The sequence below is a fragment of the Microcaecilia unicolor genome, chromosome 2, assembly GCF_901765095.1.
Source record: "Microcaecilia unicolor chromosome 2, aMicUni1.1, whole genome shotgun sequence".
NCBI lineage: Eukaryota > Metazoa > Chordata > Amphibia > Gymnophiona > Siphonopidae > Microcaecilia > Microcaecilia unicolor.
The window spans coordinates 341,914,439-341,935,422 of NC_044032.1; the positions used below are offsets into that span (position 1 = coordinate 341,914,439).

General features: G+C 40.7%; 2 protein-coding genes across 2 annotated transcripts in view; one reads left to right on the top strand and one right to left on the bottom strand.

Moving 5' to 3' along the window:
• The window catches only part of LOC115462061 (FERM and PDZ domain-containing protein 1-like), a 48,301-nt gene extending 39,450 nt beyond the window's left edge, over positions 1-8,851 (bottom strand). The window contains exons 1-2 of the mRNA XM_030192106.1: positions 8,839-8,851; positions 2,170-3,018 (exon numbers count right to left, since the gene is read on the bottom strand). Of these exons, the coding sequence (XP_030047966.1) occupies positions 2,170-3,018; positions 8,839-8,851 (862 nt within the window). The remainder of the gene's footprint in view (positions 1-2,169; positions 3,019-8,838) is intronic.
• A 10,272-nt stretch (positions 8,852-19,123) lies between these two features.
• The window catches only part of LOC115463686 (alpha-1,4-N-acetylglucosaminyltransferase-like), a 65,083-nt gene continuing 63,222 nt past the window's right edge, over positions 19,124-20,984 (top strand). Inside the window, exon 1 of the mRNA XM_030194408.1 lies at positions 19,124-19,189. The gene's annotated coding sequence lies outside the window, so the exon portion shown is untranslated. The remainder of the gene's footprint in view (positions 19,190-20,984) is intronic.

A 20,984-nucleotide genomic window follows, 5' to 3' on the forward strand; every position in this document is an offset into this window, starting at 1 on the left:
TTTTTTAGGCACCTTATATAGAATCTCCACTATATAAGATATCAGATGCTTGTGGACTTTATGGTTCATCTTTGAAGGATAAAAATGTGTAAAAAGTGGCATAAAGCACCATTTGGATGTTTTTCTCACAAAAACATCCAAATCAGTATTTTTGAAACTTATTTTGCAGATGTTTTCCCATATTGTTCATCTGCAGTGCGTCCAAATCTCAAGGGAGCATGTCGGTGGCATGTTAAGGGCAGGATTTGAGTGTTCCTAAGACTAAAGACTTTTTTCAGCCATAATGGAACAAAACAAAACTAAAACTAAGACATTTTGAGCAAGACCTGTTTTTATAACGAATAAGGAACAACATGTTGCCCTAAATGATCAGATGACCACTGAAGGGAATCAGGGGTGAGCCCCCCAATACCACCTCAGTGGTCACTGACTCCCTCCTACCTCCCAAAAATGTGAATCAAAATATGACTTACCAGCCTCTATGACAGCCTCAGATGTTATAGCCAGGTCTATTAGAGCAGAATGCAGGTTTCTGGAGTAGTGTAGTGGTTGGTGCAGTGCACTATGGAGTGGGGGACTCGGGTCCCTATCCCCCTCTACTTGTGGTGGAAACTGTGACCCCTCCCAGTGACCAAACCCTACTGTACCCGCATATAAGTGCCCCCTTCGCCCATAAGGGCTATTGTAGTGGGGGACAGTGGGGTTTGGAGGGCTCAGAGGACAAGATAAGGGAGCAAACGTGAGATGTGTACCTGGGAGCATTTTTATGAAGTGCACAGAAGTGCCCCCCAAGGGTGCCCCATTAGTCTCCTGAGATGTCTGGGGGACCAGTCTGCTAAAAATGCTGGCTCCTCCTACATCCCAATGGCTTGATTTTCTCTGTTTTGCACCTATTCGGGTTTTTTTCAGAAAAGGACCAAAAAACAAAATGTCCAAAGCACAAAACCTTGTTCGAAATAGTATTTTTGAAAAAAAAAAAAAAGACGTTTTTCTTTTTGAAAATGACCTTCTTTCCTGTTCGGTTTTTGGACGTTTTGTGCAAAATGTCCAAAGTTGGACTTAAGATGTCATATCGAAAATGCTCCTCTTTATAAAATAGCCATTCAAAACCTGCACAATTGCAACTAAAGTGCACCACTCAACACTATCAAAATAAGCATGTGGTTTTTGACTTGCTCTTTCTTTCCACCCTGGTAGGGCAGTATTACATCTGCTTTTCTCCTGTCTCTTGGAAGCCATCTGATTTCCAGTGATAATTTGAAAATAGTGTATAGTAAAGGGAACAATCAGTGCCTCTTCCCCAGACTGTTTTTTTGTTGTGTCAGTACTTTATACACTACTTCCTCCGCAAATGGTAATTAAAGAAATGATACCTCCCTACCATATATTAAATCACAGGTTTAAACTATTGTTTTGTGCAGTTTCCTACTGCTGTTATCAGTTTTAGCAATTGTTTTGCAGGTTCTAATATGTTTTATTAGATCAACCTACCAGTTACCCAAAAATGACAATACATATTAACAATCTTCAAAGCAAATCACTTGGCTGTCTTGTGCTCAGCTGCACTTTCCATTTTGCTTTCTTTTAATCTGGGGCAAGTCTTTCAAACTTTACTTACTACAGTGCTTCTGCACTGTACAGTCATGATATTCTGTGAACAGTCATAAGTACATAAGTACATAAGTAGTGCCATACTGGGAAAGACCAAAGGTCCATCTAGCCCAGCATCCTGTCACCGACAGTGGCCAATCCAGGTCAAGGGCACCTGGCACGCTCCCCAAACGTAAAAACATTCCAGACAAGTTGTACCTAAAAATGAGGAATTTTTCCAGTCCATTTAATAGTCCATTTAATAGTCAAAAATAATGAGTTATTTTTAAGATGCTAGCACAATTTTGTCCCCGTCTTAATACCATTTATGTCATACCATCAGCATATAATGTAGTAGCACCTACACTATCAGTCTAATTTTCTTATAATTTGTTCTCATGCTGAAACATATACTAACTTTCACACATTAAACAGCTAATGTATTCTTTGCACCTTCCTGGAACAGAATCTGCCATCACATTGCCACAGTAAAATAATCCCAGAAATCTTTTCAGAGGTTGTCATCTCTCAGATTTACAGCTATCTACCCCCTTCTTCTGTGACCATGGGTTTCCTCACCTGATGCTGTTTCAGTTGGTGTGAGCCTGTCCGCTGCATCAAAGAACTCCTCCTCTGAGCTGCTATCTCCGAAGCCAGGAGGAGGGTCCAGAACGAGTGTGTCCACCTCACTGGTTTCAGTCACATCCCACCTCTTCTCCCCTTCTAATTCTGTTAGAAGATTTTTGAAATAATACTTATCTGGGCTACTGTCTTTATCCAGGCTGTTTGCTGGGGAAACATTTGAGCACAGGCTATAATATTCCATAACATTGCTATCATAGAGTCGACAATCTAGACTGAAAGGACTCGGTTCATTTTCCTCCTTTACTTCGGTGTCCCCTGGACACCTGGAAAAATCTTTTTGTTCAGTTCCGCTCTCATCTCTCTGTGATGCCTGCAGGAAACACAGAAAGGGATCAGATTCTGCCTGTTCATTTTCTCTTTGCTCTTCCTCACCTTCGTTATAGAAAACACTTTTGTCTTCACTGTGCATTTTGTCTAAACTGGGTACATAAAAGTGGAAAAACTCAGGTCTGCTTGAGGAACATACTTCCAGGTCATCCTCTTCCAAAGCATCCATAGAATCACTGGACCAGCTGATCATACAGCTTCTGCCTTCAGTGTTAATGAAATCGGAGGCCTCAGAGGCGCTGTCAGTCCCATTGGTGATGCTGTAGAATAAGTCTCTCCCTCTGTTATGTTCTCCTGATTTTTTACCGTCTTGATCAATTTCATCCAGTTTCGCCTCCTCCTCTTCATGCAATGTTTTTATGTTGTATTTCACCAGATGGATATCTGAAGAAATGTCCAGTGAAGAGTCTATTTCAGAGGACTCTTCAGAGTCACTACATCCTCGAGATTCATAACCTTAAATGTAAAACAAACAGTTTCAGTATTTCAGTGCAAACATATACAGTGGTGGAAATAAGTATTTGATCCCTTGCTGATTTTGTAAGTTTGCCCACTGACAAAGACATGAGCAGCCCATAATTGAAGGGTAGGTTATTGGTAACAGTGAGAGATAGCACATCACAAATTAAATCCGGAAAATCACATTGTGGAAAGTATATGAATTTATTTGCATTCTGCAGAGGGAAATAAGTATTTAATCCCTCTGGCAAACAAGACCTAATACTTGGTGGCAAAACCCTTGTTGGCAAGCACAGCGGTCAGACGTCTTCTGTAGTTGATGATGAGGTTTGCACACATGTCAGGAGGAATTTTGGTCCACTCCTCTTTGCAGATCATCTCTAAATCATTAAGAGTTCTGGGCTGTCGCTTGGCAACTCGCAGCTTCAGCTCCCTCCATAAGTTTTCAATGGGATTAAGGTCTGGTGACTGGCTAGGCCACTCCATGACCCTAATGTGCTTCTTCCTGAGCCACTCCTTTGTTGCCTTGGCTGTATGTTTTGGGTCATTGTCGTGCTGGAAGACCCAGCCACGACCCATTTTTAAGGCCCTGGCGGAGGGAAGGAGGTTGTCACTCAGAATTGTACGGTACATGGCCCCATCCATTCTCCCATTGATGCGGTGAAGTAGTCCTGTGCCCTTAGCAGAGAAACACCCCCAAAACATAACATTTCCACCTCCATGCTTGACAGTGGGGACGGTGTTCTTTGGGTCATAGGCAGCATTTCTCTTCCTCCAAACACGGCGAGTTGAGTTCATGCCAAAGAGCTCAATTTTTGTCTCATCTGACCACAGCACCTTCTCCCAATCACTCTCGGCATCATCCAGGTGTTCACTGGCAAACTTCAGATGGGCCGTCACATGTGCCTTCCGGAGCAGGGGGACCTTGCGGGCACTGCAGGATTGCAATCCGTTATGTCGTAATGTGTTACCAATGGTTTTCGTGGTGACAGTGGTCCCAGCTGCCTTGAGATCATTGACAAGTTCCCCCCTTGTAGTTGTAGGCTGATTTCTAACCTTCCTCATGATCAAGGATACCCCACGAGGTGAGATTTTTCGTGGAGCCCCAGATCTTTGTCGATTGACAGTCATTTTGTACTTCTTCCATTTTCTTACTATGGCACCAACAGTTGTCTCCTTCTCGCCCAGCGTCTTACTGATGGTTTTGTAGCCCATTCCAGCCTTGTGCAGGTGTATGATCTTGTCCCTGACATCCTTAGACAGCTCCTTGCTCTTGGCCATTTTGTAGAGGTTAGAGTCTGACTGATTCACTGAGTCTGTGGACAGGTGTCTTTCATACAGGTGACCATTGCCGACAGCTGTCTGTCATGCAGGTAACGAGTTGATTTGGAGCATCTACCTGGTCTGTAGGGGCCAGATCTCTTACTGGTTGGTGGGGGATCAAATACTTATTTCCCTCTGCAGAATGCAAATAAATTCATATACTTTCCACAATGTGATTTTCCGGATTTAATTTGTGATGTGCTATCTCTCACTGTTACCAATAACCTACCCTTCAATTATGGGCTGCTCATGTCTTTGTCAGTGGGCAAACTTACAAAATCAGCAAGGGATCAAATACTTATTTCCACCACTGTACATAAAATACTGCAGTGTTTTGCTCCTTCCTGTAAGTTTACTGCTTCTAGATGCAGTGCATTGTACTTTTTAAAAAAGTGTTAACACATGAAAAATAGGGTTATTCAAGAATTATGTACTTACAGATTATGTATTTTGGGCTCAATATTCAAAGGATATGTGCTTCTCACTTTGCGAGTTATGGGGTCAATATGCCCCCTTAAACTATGCTGAGCTGGCTGGCTACTGATATTCAATGGCACTTAATGGGTAGTGTCACAGAATGTTGGCTATAACCGGTAGGCACTGCCTGGTGCTCCATGGTGTGACTGCACCTTGAATACTGTGTGCAATTTTGGTCACCGCATCTCAAAAAAAGATATAGCAGAACTAGAAAAGGTACAGAGAAGGATGATGAAAATGATAAAGGGGATGGGACGACTGCCCTATGAGGAAAGGCTGAAGCAGCAAGGGCTCTTTAGCTTGGAGAAGAGACAGTTTAGGGAAGATATGATAAAGGTCTATAAAATACTGAGTGAAGTGGAACAGGTAGACATGAATCACTTGTTTACTCTTTCCAAAAATACAAGGACTAGAGGGCATGAAATGAAGCTACTATTAAATTTAAAACAGTAAATATTTCTTCACTCAATGTGTAATTAAACTCTGGAATTCGTTGCCAGAGAATGTAGTAAAAGCAGTTAGACAAGTCCATAAACCATTATTAAGATTGACTTGGGAAAACTAATTGCTTATTCCTTGAATAAGCAGCATCAAATCTATTTTACTAGCCGTTGAGCCCGTAAAAACGGGCTGGTATAGAGGTTTTCCTCCCCCCGCGGTCACCACCGCTCCCCTCCCCCCCCCGCGAAGTCGCCACCGCTCCCCCCCCCCTCGAAGTCGTCGCCGCCGCCACCCCTCCACCCGGCCCGGGCCCTCTCTTCACTTCTGAACTTACAGATCCATTCGCCGAACGCAGCAACGCACATCAGCTGAGCTGCCCCTTCCTTCTCTGCCTGTGTGTGTCCCGCCCTCGCTGACGTTACGTCACAGGAGGGCGGGGCCACAGGCAAAGAAGGAAGGGCTCACTGCAGCTCAGCTGATGTGCGTTGCTGCGTTCGGCGAATGGATCTGTAAGTTCAGAAGGGAAGAGAGGGCCCGGGCCGGGTGGAGGGGTGGCGGCGGCGACTCCGAGTGGGGGGAGGGAGCGGTAGCAACGTCGGCGGCGCAGTTTCCCTCTCTGTCCCCCCCCCCCCCCCCGTCATCACGTATTGACGCGGGGGCGGGACAGAGAGGGAAGTCTCTACTGCGCATTTGCAGTGAGTACGGTCACTCGCCGTTTATATATATTGATTCTTTTGAGATCTTGCCAAGTATTTGTGACCTGGATTAGCCAATGTTGAAGATAGGATGCTGGGTCAGATGGACTTTCGATCTGTCCCACTTTGGCGATGCTTATGTGCTTCTGTTTAAGGCTGGGACGGTCCGTGGATGCACATGCCATATTCAGTGCCAGTACCCATATAGCTAAATGGCCAAATAGTACCACACAAAATGCAGTCCTGACTTAGGCTGCTTAGCTAAGTAGGTGCAGGCACTGAATATTGTCCAGCACCTACATAACGTCTGAGGCCTGATATCATTTTTTGCTCTCCCATCTGAAACCCTCACCCACTCATGAGTAATACCCCCCCCCCCCTCAGGATCCCCCATGAGCTACCCTCCTTCCACTGGGGATTACTATGGAGGGGCATTTTCAAAAAGTCATCTAAATCTGAATTGGGCATTTTGCTGATAACATAAAAAAAAAGGCCACCTGACAGTCATTTTCAAACAGGAAAAATGTCTGGCTTTCCTATTTGAAAATGAGCTATGAGAGAGACATCTTAGCCTGAAAACATCTAAAAAGAAAAGCCATTTTCAAAAGTGAAATTCCAACTTTTGGACTCCAAGAAAGCAGACACAAAAACGTCCAACTGGCATCATTTTAAGAGAAATGGCCACACATACGTTGCTGCAGATAAGAGGGCCAGCCTAATAATCAGTGCAGTACTAAGAAGATGTGGAGGCTTGGGAATGTATATTGTGGGTAAACAAATTTGTGAAAGATGTGTGATATGTCAGAAAATAAATAAAAAGGTACTTAGAAAAGCTACCCCTGGGTGAAGGGAACCAGGGTTTAGACCTTTTCAAAATATCAGATGGATTTTACAGAACTACCCCCGAATGCAAAGAAAATCTTATAAAGAAGCTTCAGACTGCTCAAAATATGGCAGCCAGTCTTGTATTTGGAAGACCGCGATTTCATAGGGCCAAACCCCTTCGTGAAAAATTACATTGGCTACCAATTAGAGAACGTAGTACTTTTAAAATTTGTACCCTGGTCCATAAAATTATATATGGTGATACGCCAGGATATATGTCCGACCTCATAGACCTACCAACCAGAAACTCAATCAGATTATCACGCTCTTATTTAAGTCTCTGCCACCCTAGTTGCAAAGGACTCAAATACAAATCAGTTCATGGATCCAGCTTCTCATATATAAGTACACAACTCTGGAATGCACTCCCAAAAACCGTGAAAACTACATACGACCACCTCAACTTCTGGAAATCACTACAGACTTACGTGTTCGAAAAGGCATATCCTAAGGACCCAACTTAATTACCTGAATCCAGCAATTCAAAGAAACCCAAATTTGTTATGAACTTAATGAACTCTATATAACTTCCCTCTCTATGTTTCTCTAATGTGTCTGTACATATCCATTTCATTTAAAATAACATCACTCTATATTTGTTTCTTCACTGGAGGAGGCTTTCGCCCCACAGCGATATGTAAGCCACATTGAGCCTGCAAATAGGTGGGAAAATGTGGGGTACAAATGTAACAAATAAATCAATAAAATATTTACTGGTAATTGTGGATCATCTGACCAGCTGGGTAGAGGCAATTCCAATGGCCTCAGCCACAGCACAAGGGGTGTCAAAGATAATCATGGAACAAATAATTCCCAGATATGGGTTAGTAGAAAATATAGATTCAGACCAAGGGAGTCATTTTACCTCCAAGGTTCTGCAGGGAGTGATGGAGGGTCTGGGAATTACCTGGCACTTCCACACTCTGTGGCACCCACCCACCCTCATCTGGGAAGGTGGAAAGAATGAATCAAACACTGAAAAAGCAGATTTCCAAAATAATGCTAGAAACCAAATTATCCTGGACAAAGTGCTTATCAATTGCACTACTAAGAGTCAGGATTGCACCCCGAAGGAACTTAGGAATTTCCTCCTATGAAATGTTGTTTGGGTTACCTTATATGAAGGGAAAGTGTGTGTGTGTGTGTGTGGGGGGGGGGGGGGGGTGTTACCCACATTTGAAACCAAAGATCTGTATTTAAAGAATTATATACTGGCACAGTCTTCTTCTTAATCTCATTTAAGGGAGAAAGAGTTACTGGCCCAGACTCCACCACTTGAATTTGCTGTTCACAAGATCCAGCCAGGAGATTGGGTACTGGTCAAGTCCTGGAATGAGTCCAAGCTACAGCCCTCCTAGGAAGGTCCTTATCAAGCCTTGCTGACCACTGAAACCGCAGTCAGGACCGTAGAGAAGGGTTGAACACACTACACCAGGATCAAGGGACCAGTGGAGGCACCTGCAAATTCCCCCGGGTGGACAGTGGTAAAGGCAGAGGATCCTCTCAAAATAAAGATTAAAAGAAAGACTGAAAACACTGCATAAACAATTCCTACAAGGGACCTGCTTTGAGCTGGGATCCAGGCCCTGATGATAATCCTGCCTGGGATCCTGTGACCAGGTTTTGTAGACTATTGGGCTCATTTTAGAAAGAGAAGGACGCCCATCTTTCAACATAAATCGGAAGATGGACGTCCTCCTCACAGGGTCATCCAAATCGGTATAATCGAAAGCCGATTTTGGACGTCCCCAACTGGAAATGTTACATCATGATCTGTTTCCATTATGATCTGTTCATTTATATAAATGACAGTTTAGAAAGAGGTAATTAAGACAATTTATACAACATCAAGTTTGAGCCAATTCGTAATCTATCATAAAACTCTGAGTTCTCACAAGCTAAATAAATGCTTTGAGGAAACAAAAGTTCTTTGTTTGAAATAGTAATCAGTTATGGTTAAAATGTGACAAAATGTAAGTTTAAAAGTAGTTCTTACCTGTATTGTCCATAGACGTTTTTGTATGTTGACCTTCCAGTTGTTTTCTCTCATAATGAAATATATGGTAAATTTTTTCAATGCTTTTATTTATTTATTTATTTATTTATTTATTATATATGCTTTAATAAATACCTAAATATCAAAATACCTAACAGATTCTCTGCTAACTATACTAGATAATCTAAATGGCTGTAAAGCAGATATTCAGTTGCACATGAGGGAAAAGTCTCAACTGCTATGGCTATGTTTGCACATGAATGTTCATTGTATAGCACATAGAAAAAGTCATCATAGACTTGAAAAACCCTCTAGTATATACTCAAAAAATATTTTTTTAATTTTTTAAATCAATCTGTGTGTAGGTCTAATTAGACTTGAAACTCTGTGATCATATCAAAATAATATCAGAAAAATGACGATAACAAAAATAACAACACTTAGCTTATCACGAATCATGGAATGATGTCGTTCTAATAAGGCGGTGGATCCAAAAAAATATATATTATGAATGCATTGGTTCCTACGGTCCCGTTTCGTAAATCTTCATCAGGGAACCCGCTAATTCATGGAACCCCGCACCTAAATCGCTGTCAATCAATCAGAACAAAAGAAGGTATAACTAAACACGGACAAATCCATTGAAACAAATAGTGAGATCACAATTATCATAATCCCTTAAAAGCAACATCATGTCGTTTTACCTATATTTGCAATGCAATTCCCACGAAACTCGTGTCTTCTGGAAAGAATTGTTGGCGTCCTCACCTGACTTCAGTATGAAATTAAAGAAAACTTTACCCAATCAATGACTGGAGCGTCATGTGACGCAAAGATCGCTTTGACCAATCATCGACTGCCACATCAGTAATCAATTTAAATTTAAAGGGCCATAGACTGACCTCTGTTGTCACAATCCAACACTGAAACAACATTCTCTTTCAAAGAAAAAACATTCTCTTTCCAAGAAAAAGTATAATCCCAATCTGATGTATTTATAGGAATGCTCCCCATTGTATGGTTGAATTCAAACCACTAGGTTCCAAAGTCTGTAATCTGTGGATCCATCTTTGTTCTGCCTGCAGTAACAGTTTGCTTCGATCTCCACCTCTGATGTGTGCCACCACATGATCTATCACTGTGCATTGAAAATGTTCGAAATTGTGCTTGAACTCTTTGCAGTGAGAGACTAAAGGGGCTCCACATTTTAAAGAATTAATACAGGACTTATGTTCACTCAATCTCGTTTTTAAACTTCTGTCTGTCTTGCCGATATATAGTTTTTCACACGGACATTTGAGAAAATAAATCATGTGATCGGTCTTGCATGTAGTCAAATGTCTGAATTTATATGTTTTACCGTCTATTGGATTGCAGAAACTGTCATTTTCAATCATAATATTACAGAAAGAACAGGATCCACATTTGGTGTGAGAACCTGTAACGGTGTTTTTTCTGACCACAATATCTGCTGGACATAAAAGTTCCCTTAAATTGCGTTCTCTTGAAAAAGCTATCTGTAATTCAGAATTGTTGAATAAAGGATGTTGTTGTACAATATCCCAATTTTTTCTAATTAAATTAGCCACCTCTTCCCCACCCTTCTGATATTTTACAACAAAAGTGTGTTTGCGATTTTTATCTTCAATGCCTGATCTGTTGTTGTTGGAAAGTAATAAAGATCTGTTGTTGAATTTCGCTCTTGTATATGATTTCTTAAGTACATGCACTGGATAGCCTCTTTGATGTAATGAATGGGCTAATGCTTTTGCCTGTTGTTTGAAAAGACTATCATCTGAACAAATTCTTTTGTATCTCAAAAACTGTGAAAAAGGTAAGCTGTCCTTTAAAGTTCTAGGATGACAGCTATTGTATTGCAACATAGTATTTTTATCCGTGGATTTTTTAAACACCGTAGTCTGAAAAACACCTGCTGTCAATTTTATGTCTACGTCCAAAAAATGAATATTAGAGGTTGAACTTTCGCTGGTGAATTGTAAAGCTGGATTCAATCGATTCAACCAGTTAACAAATTGATTTAAGGTGTCCTCATCCCCTCTCCACAGGAGGAAAATGTCGTCAATGAATCGTTTCCATATTAATATAGAATTAGTCCAGTTATGGTTCAAGAGATATTTCTCCTCAAACCGTGCCATGTACAGATTAGCCACCGAGGGGGCAAAAGACGCTCCCATCGCTACTCCAGCTATTTGTTGAAAAAATTCATATTGAAAAAGAAAAAAAAATTTTTGTAGCGCTAATCCCGCTAATTCTAATAAAAATTCTGTGGGAATATCATGTGGTCTTAAACGAACTTCTAAAACCTCCTTTATGACTTCAAGCGCTTCGGTCTGGGGTATTGAAGTATATAAAGATTTTACATCTAAAGTGACCATGATGACCTGTGTGTTAGATTCCAAAGTAATGTCCTCCAAAATATTAAGAAAATGAGTAGTATCTTTCAAAAAAGCTGGAGTCTGGGCAACAAAGGGCTTCAAAAAATAATCAACAAACACTGAGAGGGGTTCAAGCACCGATCCTCTCAAGGATAAAATAGGGCGGCCCGGAGGTTTTTCTAAATTCTTGTGGATTTTAGGTAACATATATAGAACAGGAGTTCTAGGATGTTTAGAGTTTAGAAATCTGAACTCTTTTCTTGAAAGGAAACCACAAGCTAATCCTTCCATGGTTGACACTTTTATAATGTCTTGCAGTTCCTTGGTGGGATCTTGATCAATTTTCAAATATGTGTCGGAAACTGATAGTTGTGAGAAATCATATACAAGAGCGAAATTCAACAACAGATCTTTATTACTTTCCAACAACAACAGATCAGGCATTGAAGATAAAAATCGCAAACACACTTTTGTTGTAAAATATCAGAAGGGTGGGGAAGAGGTGGCTAATTTAATTAGAAAAAATTGGGATATTGTACAACAACATCCTTTATTCAACAATTCTGAATTACAGATAGCTTTTTCAAGAGAACGCAATTTAAGGGAACTTTTATGTCCAGCAGATATTGTGGTCAGAAAAAACACCGTTACAGGTTCTCACACCAAATGTGGATCCTGTTCTTTCTGTAATATTATGATTGAAAATGACAGTTTCTGCAATCCAATAGACGGTAAAACATATAAATTCAGACATTTGACTACATGCAAGACCGATCACGTGATTTATTTTCTCAAATGTCCGTGTGAAAAACTATATATCGGCAAGACAGACAGAAGTTTAAAAACGAGATTGAGTGAACATAAGTCCTGTATTAATTCTTTAAAATGTGGAGCCCCTTTAGTCTCTCACTGCAAAGAGTTCAAGCACAATTTCGAACATTTTCAATGCACAGTGATAGATCATGTGGTGGCACACATCAGAGGTGGAGATCGAAGCAAACTGTTACTTCAGGCAGAACAAAGATGGATCCACAGATTACAGACTTTGGAACCTAGTGGTTTGAATTCAACCATACAATGGGGAGCATTCCTATAAATACATCAGATTGGGATTATACTTTTTCTTGGAAAGAGAATGTTTTTTCTTTGAAAGAGAATGTTGTTTCAGTGTTGGATTGTGACAACAGAGGTCAGTCTATGGCCCTTTAAATTTAAATTGATTACTGATGTGGCAGTCGATGATTGGTCAAAGCGATCTTTGCGTCACATGACGCTCCAGTCATTGATTGGGTAAAGTTTTCTTTAATTTCATACTGAAGTCAGGTGAGGACGCCAACAATTCTTTCCAGAAGACACGAGTTTCGTGGGAATTGCATTGCAAATATAGGTAAAACGACATGATGTTGCTTTTAAGGGATTATGATAATTGTGATCTCACTATTTGTTTCAATGGATTTGTCCGTGTTTAGTTATACCTTCTTTTGTTCTGATTGATTGACAGCGATTTAGGTGCGGGGTTCCATGAATTAGCGGGTTCCCTGATGAAGATTTACGAAACGGGACCGTAGGAACCAATGCATTCATAATATATATTTTTTTGGATCCACCGCCTTATTAGAACGACATCATTCTATGATTCGTGATAAGCTAAGTGTTGTTATTTTTGTTATCGTCATTTTTCTGATATTATTTTGATATGATCACAGAGTTTCAAGTCTAATTAGACCTACACACAGATTGATTTAAAAAATTAAAAAAATATTTTTTGAGTATATACTAGAGGGTTTTTCAAGTCTATGATGACTTTTTCTATGTGCTATACAATGAACATTCATGTGCAAACATAGCCATAGCAGTTGAGACTTTTCCCTCATGTGCAACTGAATATCTGCTTTACAGCCATTTAATAAATACCTATACTTTAAAGTTACATCCCTATTTTTTATATATATGCTTTAAAATGAAATGCATTTCTTTTTAAGCATTATATATACTTTAAAATTCCAGTGTTTAATTATTTATATATACTTCAAATTTAATTCTTTCCCTCACAACATAACATTTTCCTCCCGCCCCAATGACTTGCAACATACTATAAGGCACTGCTGCCCTCTGTAGGACGTTACTAGGAACTGCATCACACCATTTCAATAACAGCACTGAACCATGCTCCCCACAAAATGGCCGTCTAAAAAGCAGGAAAGCTAGCAACAGTAAATTGGCGAGAGAAAATAACGGATAACTAAATAAAGTGGCAAATAAGAACAAATTAAGAACAAAATCCTGATCCTACCGCCACCAACCCAGCGAAACAGGTACCAAACAAAACTCTGAACACTGCCGTTCCTCGCTTCCTGTTTATCTTTTAACTTACCCACCCCATTTGTGTACCCCATCACAACTGCACAGCACACCGACGGCAGCACCGCTAGCACGATGCCCGAAATACTGCCTGCCATCTAACCCCCGTAGTGCGTAGAGCCCTCAAAATAATAACCCTCAATTTCACCACAAATCCGTTACCCTTCCTTACCGACAGCAGGCAGGAAAACACCCTGAAGCCACCCCTTTGTTAAGTCCCACTTAATAACCGGAACAGCAGAAAAGAATGAAGTACATCAATTAAAGACACAACTCCTGTTACACACGATCCCCCGTTTCTCCTTTTTTTTTTTTTTACTTTGCAGCAATCATGCCTTCACACGACTCCCAAACATCAACAAATTACTAATGCGTCATCTAACCACACTGCCCCCCCTCACACACTACAAATAAATAAAGGAATCAGTCAATCTCACCACACTGCCCCCCCAACACACACTGCAAATAAAATAAAGGAACCAGTCAATCTTCTCGCTCTCACGCAGTGGCGTAGCCAGACATGACATTTTGGGTGGGCCCAGATCTAATATGTGTGAGTACTATGTATATAGGTTTGAGTAGTATTTCTTGGGATAATACTAAATAATAACCTCTCTCTAGCCCAGCATCAGCCCTGCCCTTCCCTCCACCCTCCATCTCTCCCTCTAGTCCAGCATCAGCCCTTCCTTACCTTCACATCCTTCCCTCTAGCCCATGATCAGCTCTGCCCATTCCTAACCCCCACATCCCTCCTTTTAGCTTGGCATCAGCCTTGCCCTTCACAATCCCCCATCCCCACCCAGGTGCCCAACAAAAGGGGGGGGGGGGTTGTCTGAGCACTGCAAAGCCCACCCCCACCCAGAAGCCCACTACCATTTTATAATATATATAGTTTTACCTAGGCACTGCAGAGAAAGTTTCCTGCCCCCGAAGAGGCCCTGATCAGTGTGTGCACATGGTGCAGTGCTGGAGAGGAGGACCTAGCAGGCTTCTATCAGCATCTAGGGCTGGATGAGTGCCCCGATTTCCCCACCGCCTAATGGAGCTCCCGAGTTCTAACTCCCTGGCTCTTCTGCATATTTCTCTGGGGCTCACTGTCTGGTGCCGTGGCAGGACGCCCAAGCCAGCCGGACCATTGTGCGCGGGCCATGAAGGCAGACATTAGTGAACAGAAGCAGAGGCGAGAAAAGCTGCAGGGAATAGAGGCCCCTCCTCCCCGATGCCAGATCGTTGTGCATGGGCTGTAGGGCAGGCATCACTGAGCAGAAGAGCAGCAGCCGCTGGGAAGAAAGGCAGACTGTGGGATCACCGGAGCAGAGGCGTGTGTGCGCATCCACCTCTCCGATCCCGGACCATTGTTGTATGCACCAGAGGCAGACTATGGGAACACTGGTGGCTAGAGCAGAGGTGCGCGCCCACCACTCCCCGATGCTGGACCGTTGTGTGTGGAGGGGGGGGGGAGGAGGAGGCATCAGTGAGCAGAGGAAAAATAAATTAATGGAGCAGAGCAGACACGGAGGTACCCATCCTCCCCCCCCCCCCCCCCCCAATGCTCGACTCCCGAGCAGCAGCTGCAGCAAACAAGGCAGGCAGGAGGCTGCTGCTTGCTTCCTGGAGGCTGGAGCACTGGTAAAAACAAAAATAACACCAGAGCTGCAATTGGCTCACAGACTAGGATTGGGTGGGCCTAAGCCATCAGGCCCACCCTTAGCTACACCCCGCTATGATGTATCTCCAGCGTTGCTCCTCTCCCGTCTGCTGCACACAAAATGACACCCTCTCCATACGCTCCTCCCTTCTTCCCATACACCTCCCACCCCTTTCTTCTTTAACTCTTCCCTCCCCACACCCTCCCTTCCCTTAACTCATCCTCCCTCCCCCTCCCCCTTCCCCTTGTCTTTGTTGGCCTTCATCCCGGTTGTGGTCGGCCCCCTTTTATGGGTTGGCCTAATTCTTTACGTAGAAAACAATTTCCTGTGAAATTGGCTCTTGCAATGACAATTAAATGACAATTAACAAGTCACAAGGACAAACATTTGAAAAGTTGCCATTTTCCTACCAGAACCAGTGTTTACACGTGGCCAACTGTATGTAGCATTTTCACGAGTTTGAAAGTATTCTGATGCAATTGTAAAAGTCATAGATGGTCCTGAACAAGGAAAGCTTTTACCTCATTGTAGCAAAGTTTTCACGAGAAATATTGTTTATCAAGAAATCTTGCAAATGTAAACAACCATTATATTTCTAATAAAAATTTTACAATTTCTGCTTACTCTTTATCTTTAAAAAATAGTATAAATAAAAATCACAAAACAAAGAAAGATTAAAACAAAAAAAAACATAGAACAATCCGTATCTCATACCCCTGGAGCATATTAATCATTATATACCCTTCCCAATTATTACTTATCATGACAGAACATTTCTCCTAACGGTTCCCTTAAAAACATAATTGCCATTACATGATAACCTTGCCAGCGCCCGTTTCATTTGTGTGAGAAAAGGGCCTTTTTTACTAGTTTTTCTATAAGCAGCAATGAACTGCCTAGCTGATGGGTTGTTGTTACTGCCCCCAAGACACCAAATGTTTCCAAAAACAGTCTTGGCTTACTTTAAAGGCAATCAGAAAGTCATAGAGCATTAGCAAACTGTCAAAGCAACCTATAAACCCCTGAAATCCAGTTTTACAAACTGAATGTAACATAAACTTGCCGCGTCTGGATTCCTTCAAAGATGTTACATAGTATGAAAACTGAGCAGTGTGTAAAATAGACTTCCTATCAGCTATGTTTGCTGACTACAATGGAGCCTTGGAACCTCAATATTTCAAATTTCTTGATGTCAGCACATCAAAAAGGAAATTAAACATGCAAATAAATGTAATAGTCACTTCGCAGCCAACAAAATCCAATAGCTTCTCATTATTCCCAGGACACATCTATATACACTATTTGATATCCCTCTTATAAACAGTAGTAATAAACAATATTAAGTGCATAATATACCACTGCGTTCCACAAAACAAAAAGAGCAAGTTCCCACAAACCATCTTTCTCTTTAGATCTAGGCACAGGAAAAAAAAGGATTTTAAATGCTCCCAGGTTTCAGCATAATTCATGTTTAATATGGGATATAAATAAGTAAATTAGCCAATCTCCTAGCTAATCAGAACCTTAACCCCTACATATATGCCGATGACGTTACGATCCATATCCCGTTCAAAAGTGACTTAAACGAAATAACCAACGAGATCCACCAGAGCTTCCAGATCATGCACTCCTGGGCGGACTCATTCAAGTTAAAACTCAACGCAGAAAAAACTCAATGTCTAGTTCTCACCTCCCAATACAACACAAACAACTACCCTACAATAACTACACCCTACTGCACACTTCCTATCTCAGAAAATCTGAAAATTCTTGGAGTCACCATTGATCGAAACCTCACTCTGGACACCCACGCGAAGAATACAACGAAAAAAATGTTCCAATCGATGTGGAAACTCAAAAGAATAAAACCTTTTTTCCCCAAGAAACGTCTTCTACACCCTAGTACAGTCATTAGTAATAAGCCACTTGGACTACTGTAACGCTCTGTACGCAGGCTGTAAAGAAGAGACCATAAAAAAACTCCAAACAGGCCAGAACACTGCAGCCAGACTCATTTTTGGAACACCTAAATACAAAAGTGCAAAACCCCTAAGAGAGAAACTGCACTGGCTCCCACTCAAGGAACGAATTGAGTTCAAGATCTGCACGACTGTACATAAAATCATTCAAGCAGATGCCCCACTCTATATGTTAAACCTAGTGGACTTACTGCCCAGAAATGCCAAAAGATCGGCTTGTAAATTCCTCAATCTGATCTTCCCCAGCTGTAAAGGAATGAAATACAAACAAGCTTATGCTACTACCTTTGCGTACAAAAGCACACAGTCTTGGAGCGCACTACCCATGGCCTGAAAACCATAACCAATCTAAACAACTTTCGCAAAGCTTTGAAAACACTCCTCTTCAACAAAGCCTACAAAGGTCACCCTCAATGAAACAATTCATTCCTTAAACCACCCAAGTAAACCAAAAAACACATCGCACACGACCTTACCGAACACCTTTCCATCTAAATCCTCTTTCACCTTTGCTTATGATCGACTGTTTTTTAAATCATGTAACGACGTTATCATATCTACACTCTGTAAGCCACATTGAGCCTGCAAAAAGGTGGGAAAATGTGGGGTACAAATACAATAAATAAATAAATAAATAGATAGAAGCTCTAAATGTTGAGCAACTGATTCTTATAACATGATGTCTGTTTTAGTGACCCTTTACCAGGAGAAAAAATATCTGCATGAATACAACACTTGCTAGGGTGTCCCTATAACCAGCCCCTCCAAATGACACACTGGTTATGATTTATAACAAATTACTACTCTACCTATGAAAAGTTATTATGTTAATATGCTGCGTCTGTGTACATCCGTATGCTGCACAAGCTGGCATGTTTGAAAATTTAAGTGAGATTAAATAAAAATGCTACCAACAATAAAGAACAACAATGAGGATGCAGCAGCTCATAGGTTTCCTTGTTTGTTTTGAGTGTACTAGATGATGACTGCGCATGGGGAATGGGAAACAGGGACTAACCAAATTGGTTTCAACTTTTTGACGTCATCCTGTCTCCTGTTTTCTTCAACCTCCTTGATCACATGCATAGCACCCATGGCCCTTCCATGGCCATACCCCTTTTTGAGCTCCGTGCAGTGTGTTTGCATGCACTGCTTTATAGACCAGACTTAGGGGCCCTTTTATTAAGCAGTATAGGCAAGTCCTACGCGCATCAATCTTGAACTACCACCCGGCTACTGGGTGGCCCGGGCGGTAATTTCATTTTTTACGTGCATCCGCTACTCGTGCCAGAAACTTTTCCGGAGCAAGGCACTAACCTGGCAATCATCGGCATTCATTGCAAGCTGGCAATTACCACCTAGTTAACGCGTGAGACCTTACCGTTAAGTTAATGGGTTGCAGTAAGGTTTCAGGCACAAAATGGACACGTGCCAATTTTCATTTTACAGCACGTCCATTTTGGTAAAAAAAAGGCCTTTTTTGCAGGTACGCTGAAAAATGGACCTGCGTGTGTCCAATACATACGTCTACACCAGCGCAGGTCACTTTTCAGCACACCTTAGTAAAAGGACCCCTTAATGAGCTATGCATGCAAATCCTAATTAGTGCCAATTAGAACTGATAATTGCTTGTTAACTTCCAATTATCAATGCTGATTGGCTTATTAACCAATTAAGTTGCACGTGCAAAACAGAATAAGCTCAGATTTGCAAGTGCAATTTTAGTTGCACTGTATAGAATCTGGGGGTTAATCCATTCCAGAGGGACTTTCCTTATTACAAAATTGTTTATTACATCTGCTTGTTAGGGAACATCTCCTCATTATAATAGAGGAGGAACTGGACAAACTGGTAGGGCAGGTTGAAAATACATCCAAGACTGAGACTAATTCCAGTGTTTGCAAGACAGTGAAAGGATTAAGGAGAGGACTTTGGATGAGACTGCAGTGCACTTTGCACCAATAAGGTAAGATGATTTTTATAAAATATGTACATTTTTTCAAGTGTGTTCAAAAAATATGGGAACTGATTAAGCTATATCTATGGTAAAGCCAATGTATTTTTTTTTATTTCTAATATTTTTATTTAATTTTATCAATGGAACAAAACACAAATGGCTAAAATGTTAGCCAGTATACAAATATGAACAATAAACTGAGCATCAAACAATATACATATGTAATACAAGATAAATATATCAATTATTATGGTTACAGATTTGTAACGATGGTTAGGTAGACATATCGTGAGAACAGATAGTTAAAAGAACATATCTACACAAGAATACTACATATTTGATCTTGAAGACCATGTTTTCCTATATTTGGTAATTGAATTATACTTCTCAGCCGCTGCATATTCATATTTGGCAAGTATACATACTGAATTCCAGCACGTTAAGTAGGTTGCCTTGGATAAGTCTTTCCAGCAGAAGAAAAGTATTCTTAATGCTGTTTGGAGAAGTAAATCCAAAAGTTGTGATTGATATTTATCCAGTGGGCAATGTATAGCTAATGATCCTAATATGGCTATTTTATATGAGAAGGACACTGGTATCTTCAATGTAGATGATGTGGTGTTCCATATTGATCTCCAATATTCTTGTATAAAAGTACAGGAGTAAATAATATGTTTAAGAGTTCCTTTATCTTTATTGCATGACCAGCATTTTTCCGTGTTGTTTTTGGGAACTGATGTTTTTAGTTTGGCAATTTTACTTGGAGTCCAGAGAGCTCTATGTGCCAAGTAAAGCATGGATTGCGATGTAGATGCAAATCTAGTAGTATGTGTAGTTCTAAATCAAAATTTATTCCATAGTTGTTCGTCGAGTTGAAGATTTAAATCATGTTCCCAGGATTCCATAATTTTAGTAGGTGCTTTGAATTTTGCTTGTTGAAGTATTTTGTACCGTTTGGAGGCAGCTCCTTTAGATAACATTAAAGTTCTACCAATTTGCCAATAACTAGGAGGATCAGTAGGAAGTTTAGTAATGTCAGTAGTAGCAGTTATGCAGTGCTTAAGTTGTATCCATTTATAGTGGTGGGTATTAGGAATACCAAATTTCAAGCATAACTGTGAGGAGGGAACCCAGGTTTTGTCTTTTATAATATCATTTAATGACCATATGCCGGCTTTTTTCCATAGAGGCCAGTTTATACAAGTTTTGTTGATTTTAAAGGTAGGATTGTTCCATATTGGGGTAAATATGGAATGCCTTGATGGCTTTTTAACAACAGTGTCAAGTTCATTGAATAGAGTATTAAGAGTTACTGTATAAACAAAACATTCTTATTTAACTTAGTATATTGAGACCATGGAAGGTAATGTAAAGGCACATCTTTATGTTTATGAGTTTCTATATAGAACCAAGAAGGGTAATTAAGTAGTTCCTCTTTGGGCATAAATTTTGAATTTTGTTTCAGGAGAAAAGACATGTGATAGTCATAAAAACTAGAAAATTTTACTCCACCATTTGTTGGACTAGCTTTTAATTTCTTTATGGCTATTCTTGGAGTCTTGTTTGCCCATAAAAAGTTTATTAATTTTGATTTGATTTTTATTTATAAATTGTTGATTTTAGTAATATTGGAAACATGCTGAGTTGATTTTTGATTGTAAAGCCAATGTATGATATTGCATTCAAAATCACATTGTTTAAATTGTGCTAATGCATGTGATTGAATCTAGACCCTCCCCCCCCCCCCCCCCCCCCCCCGATTTCATTGCCACTACAATTAAGGTTAGTATTACTTATTTAAGGG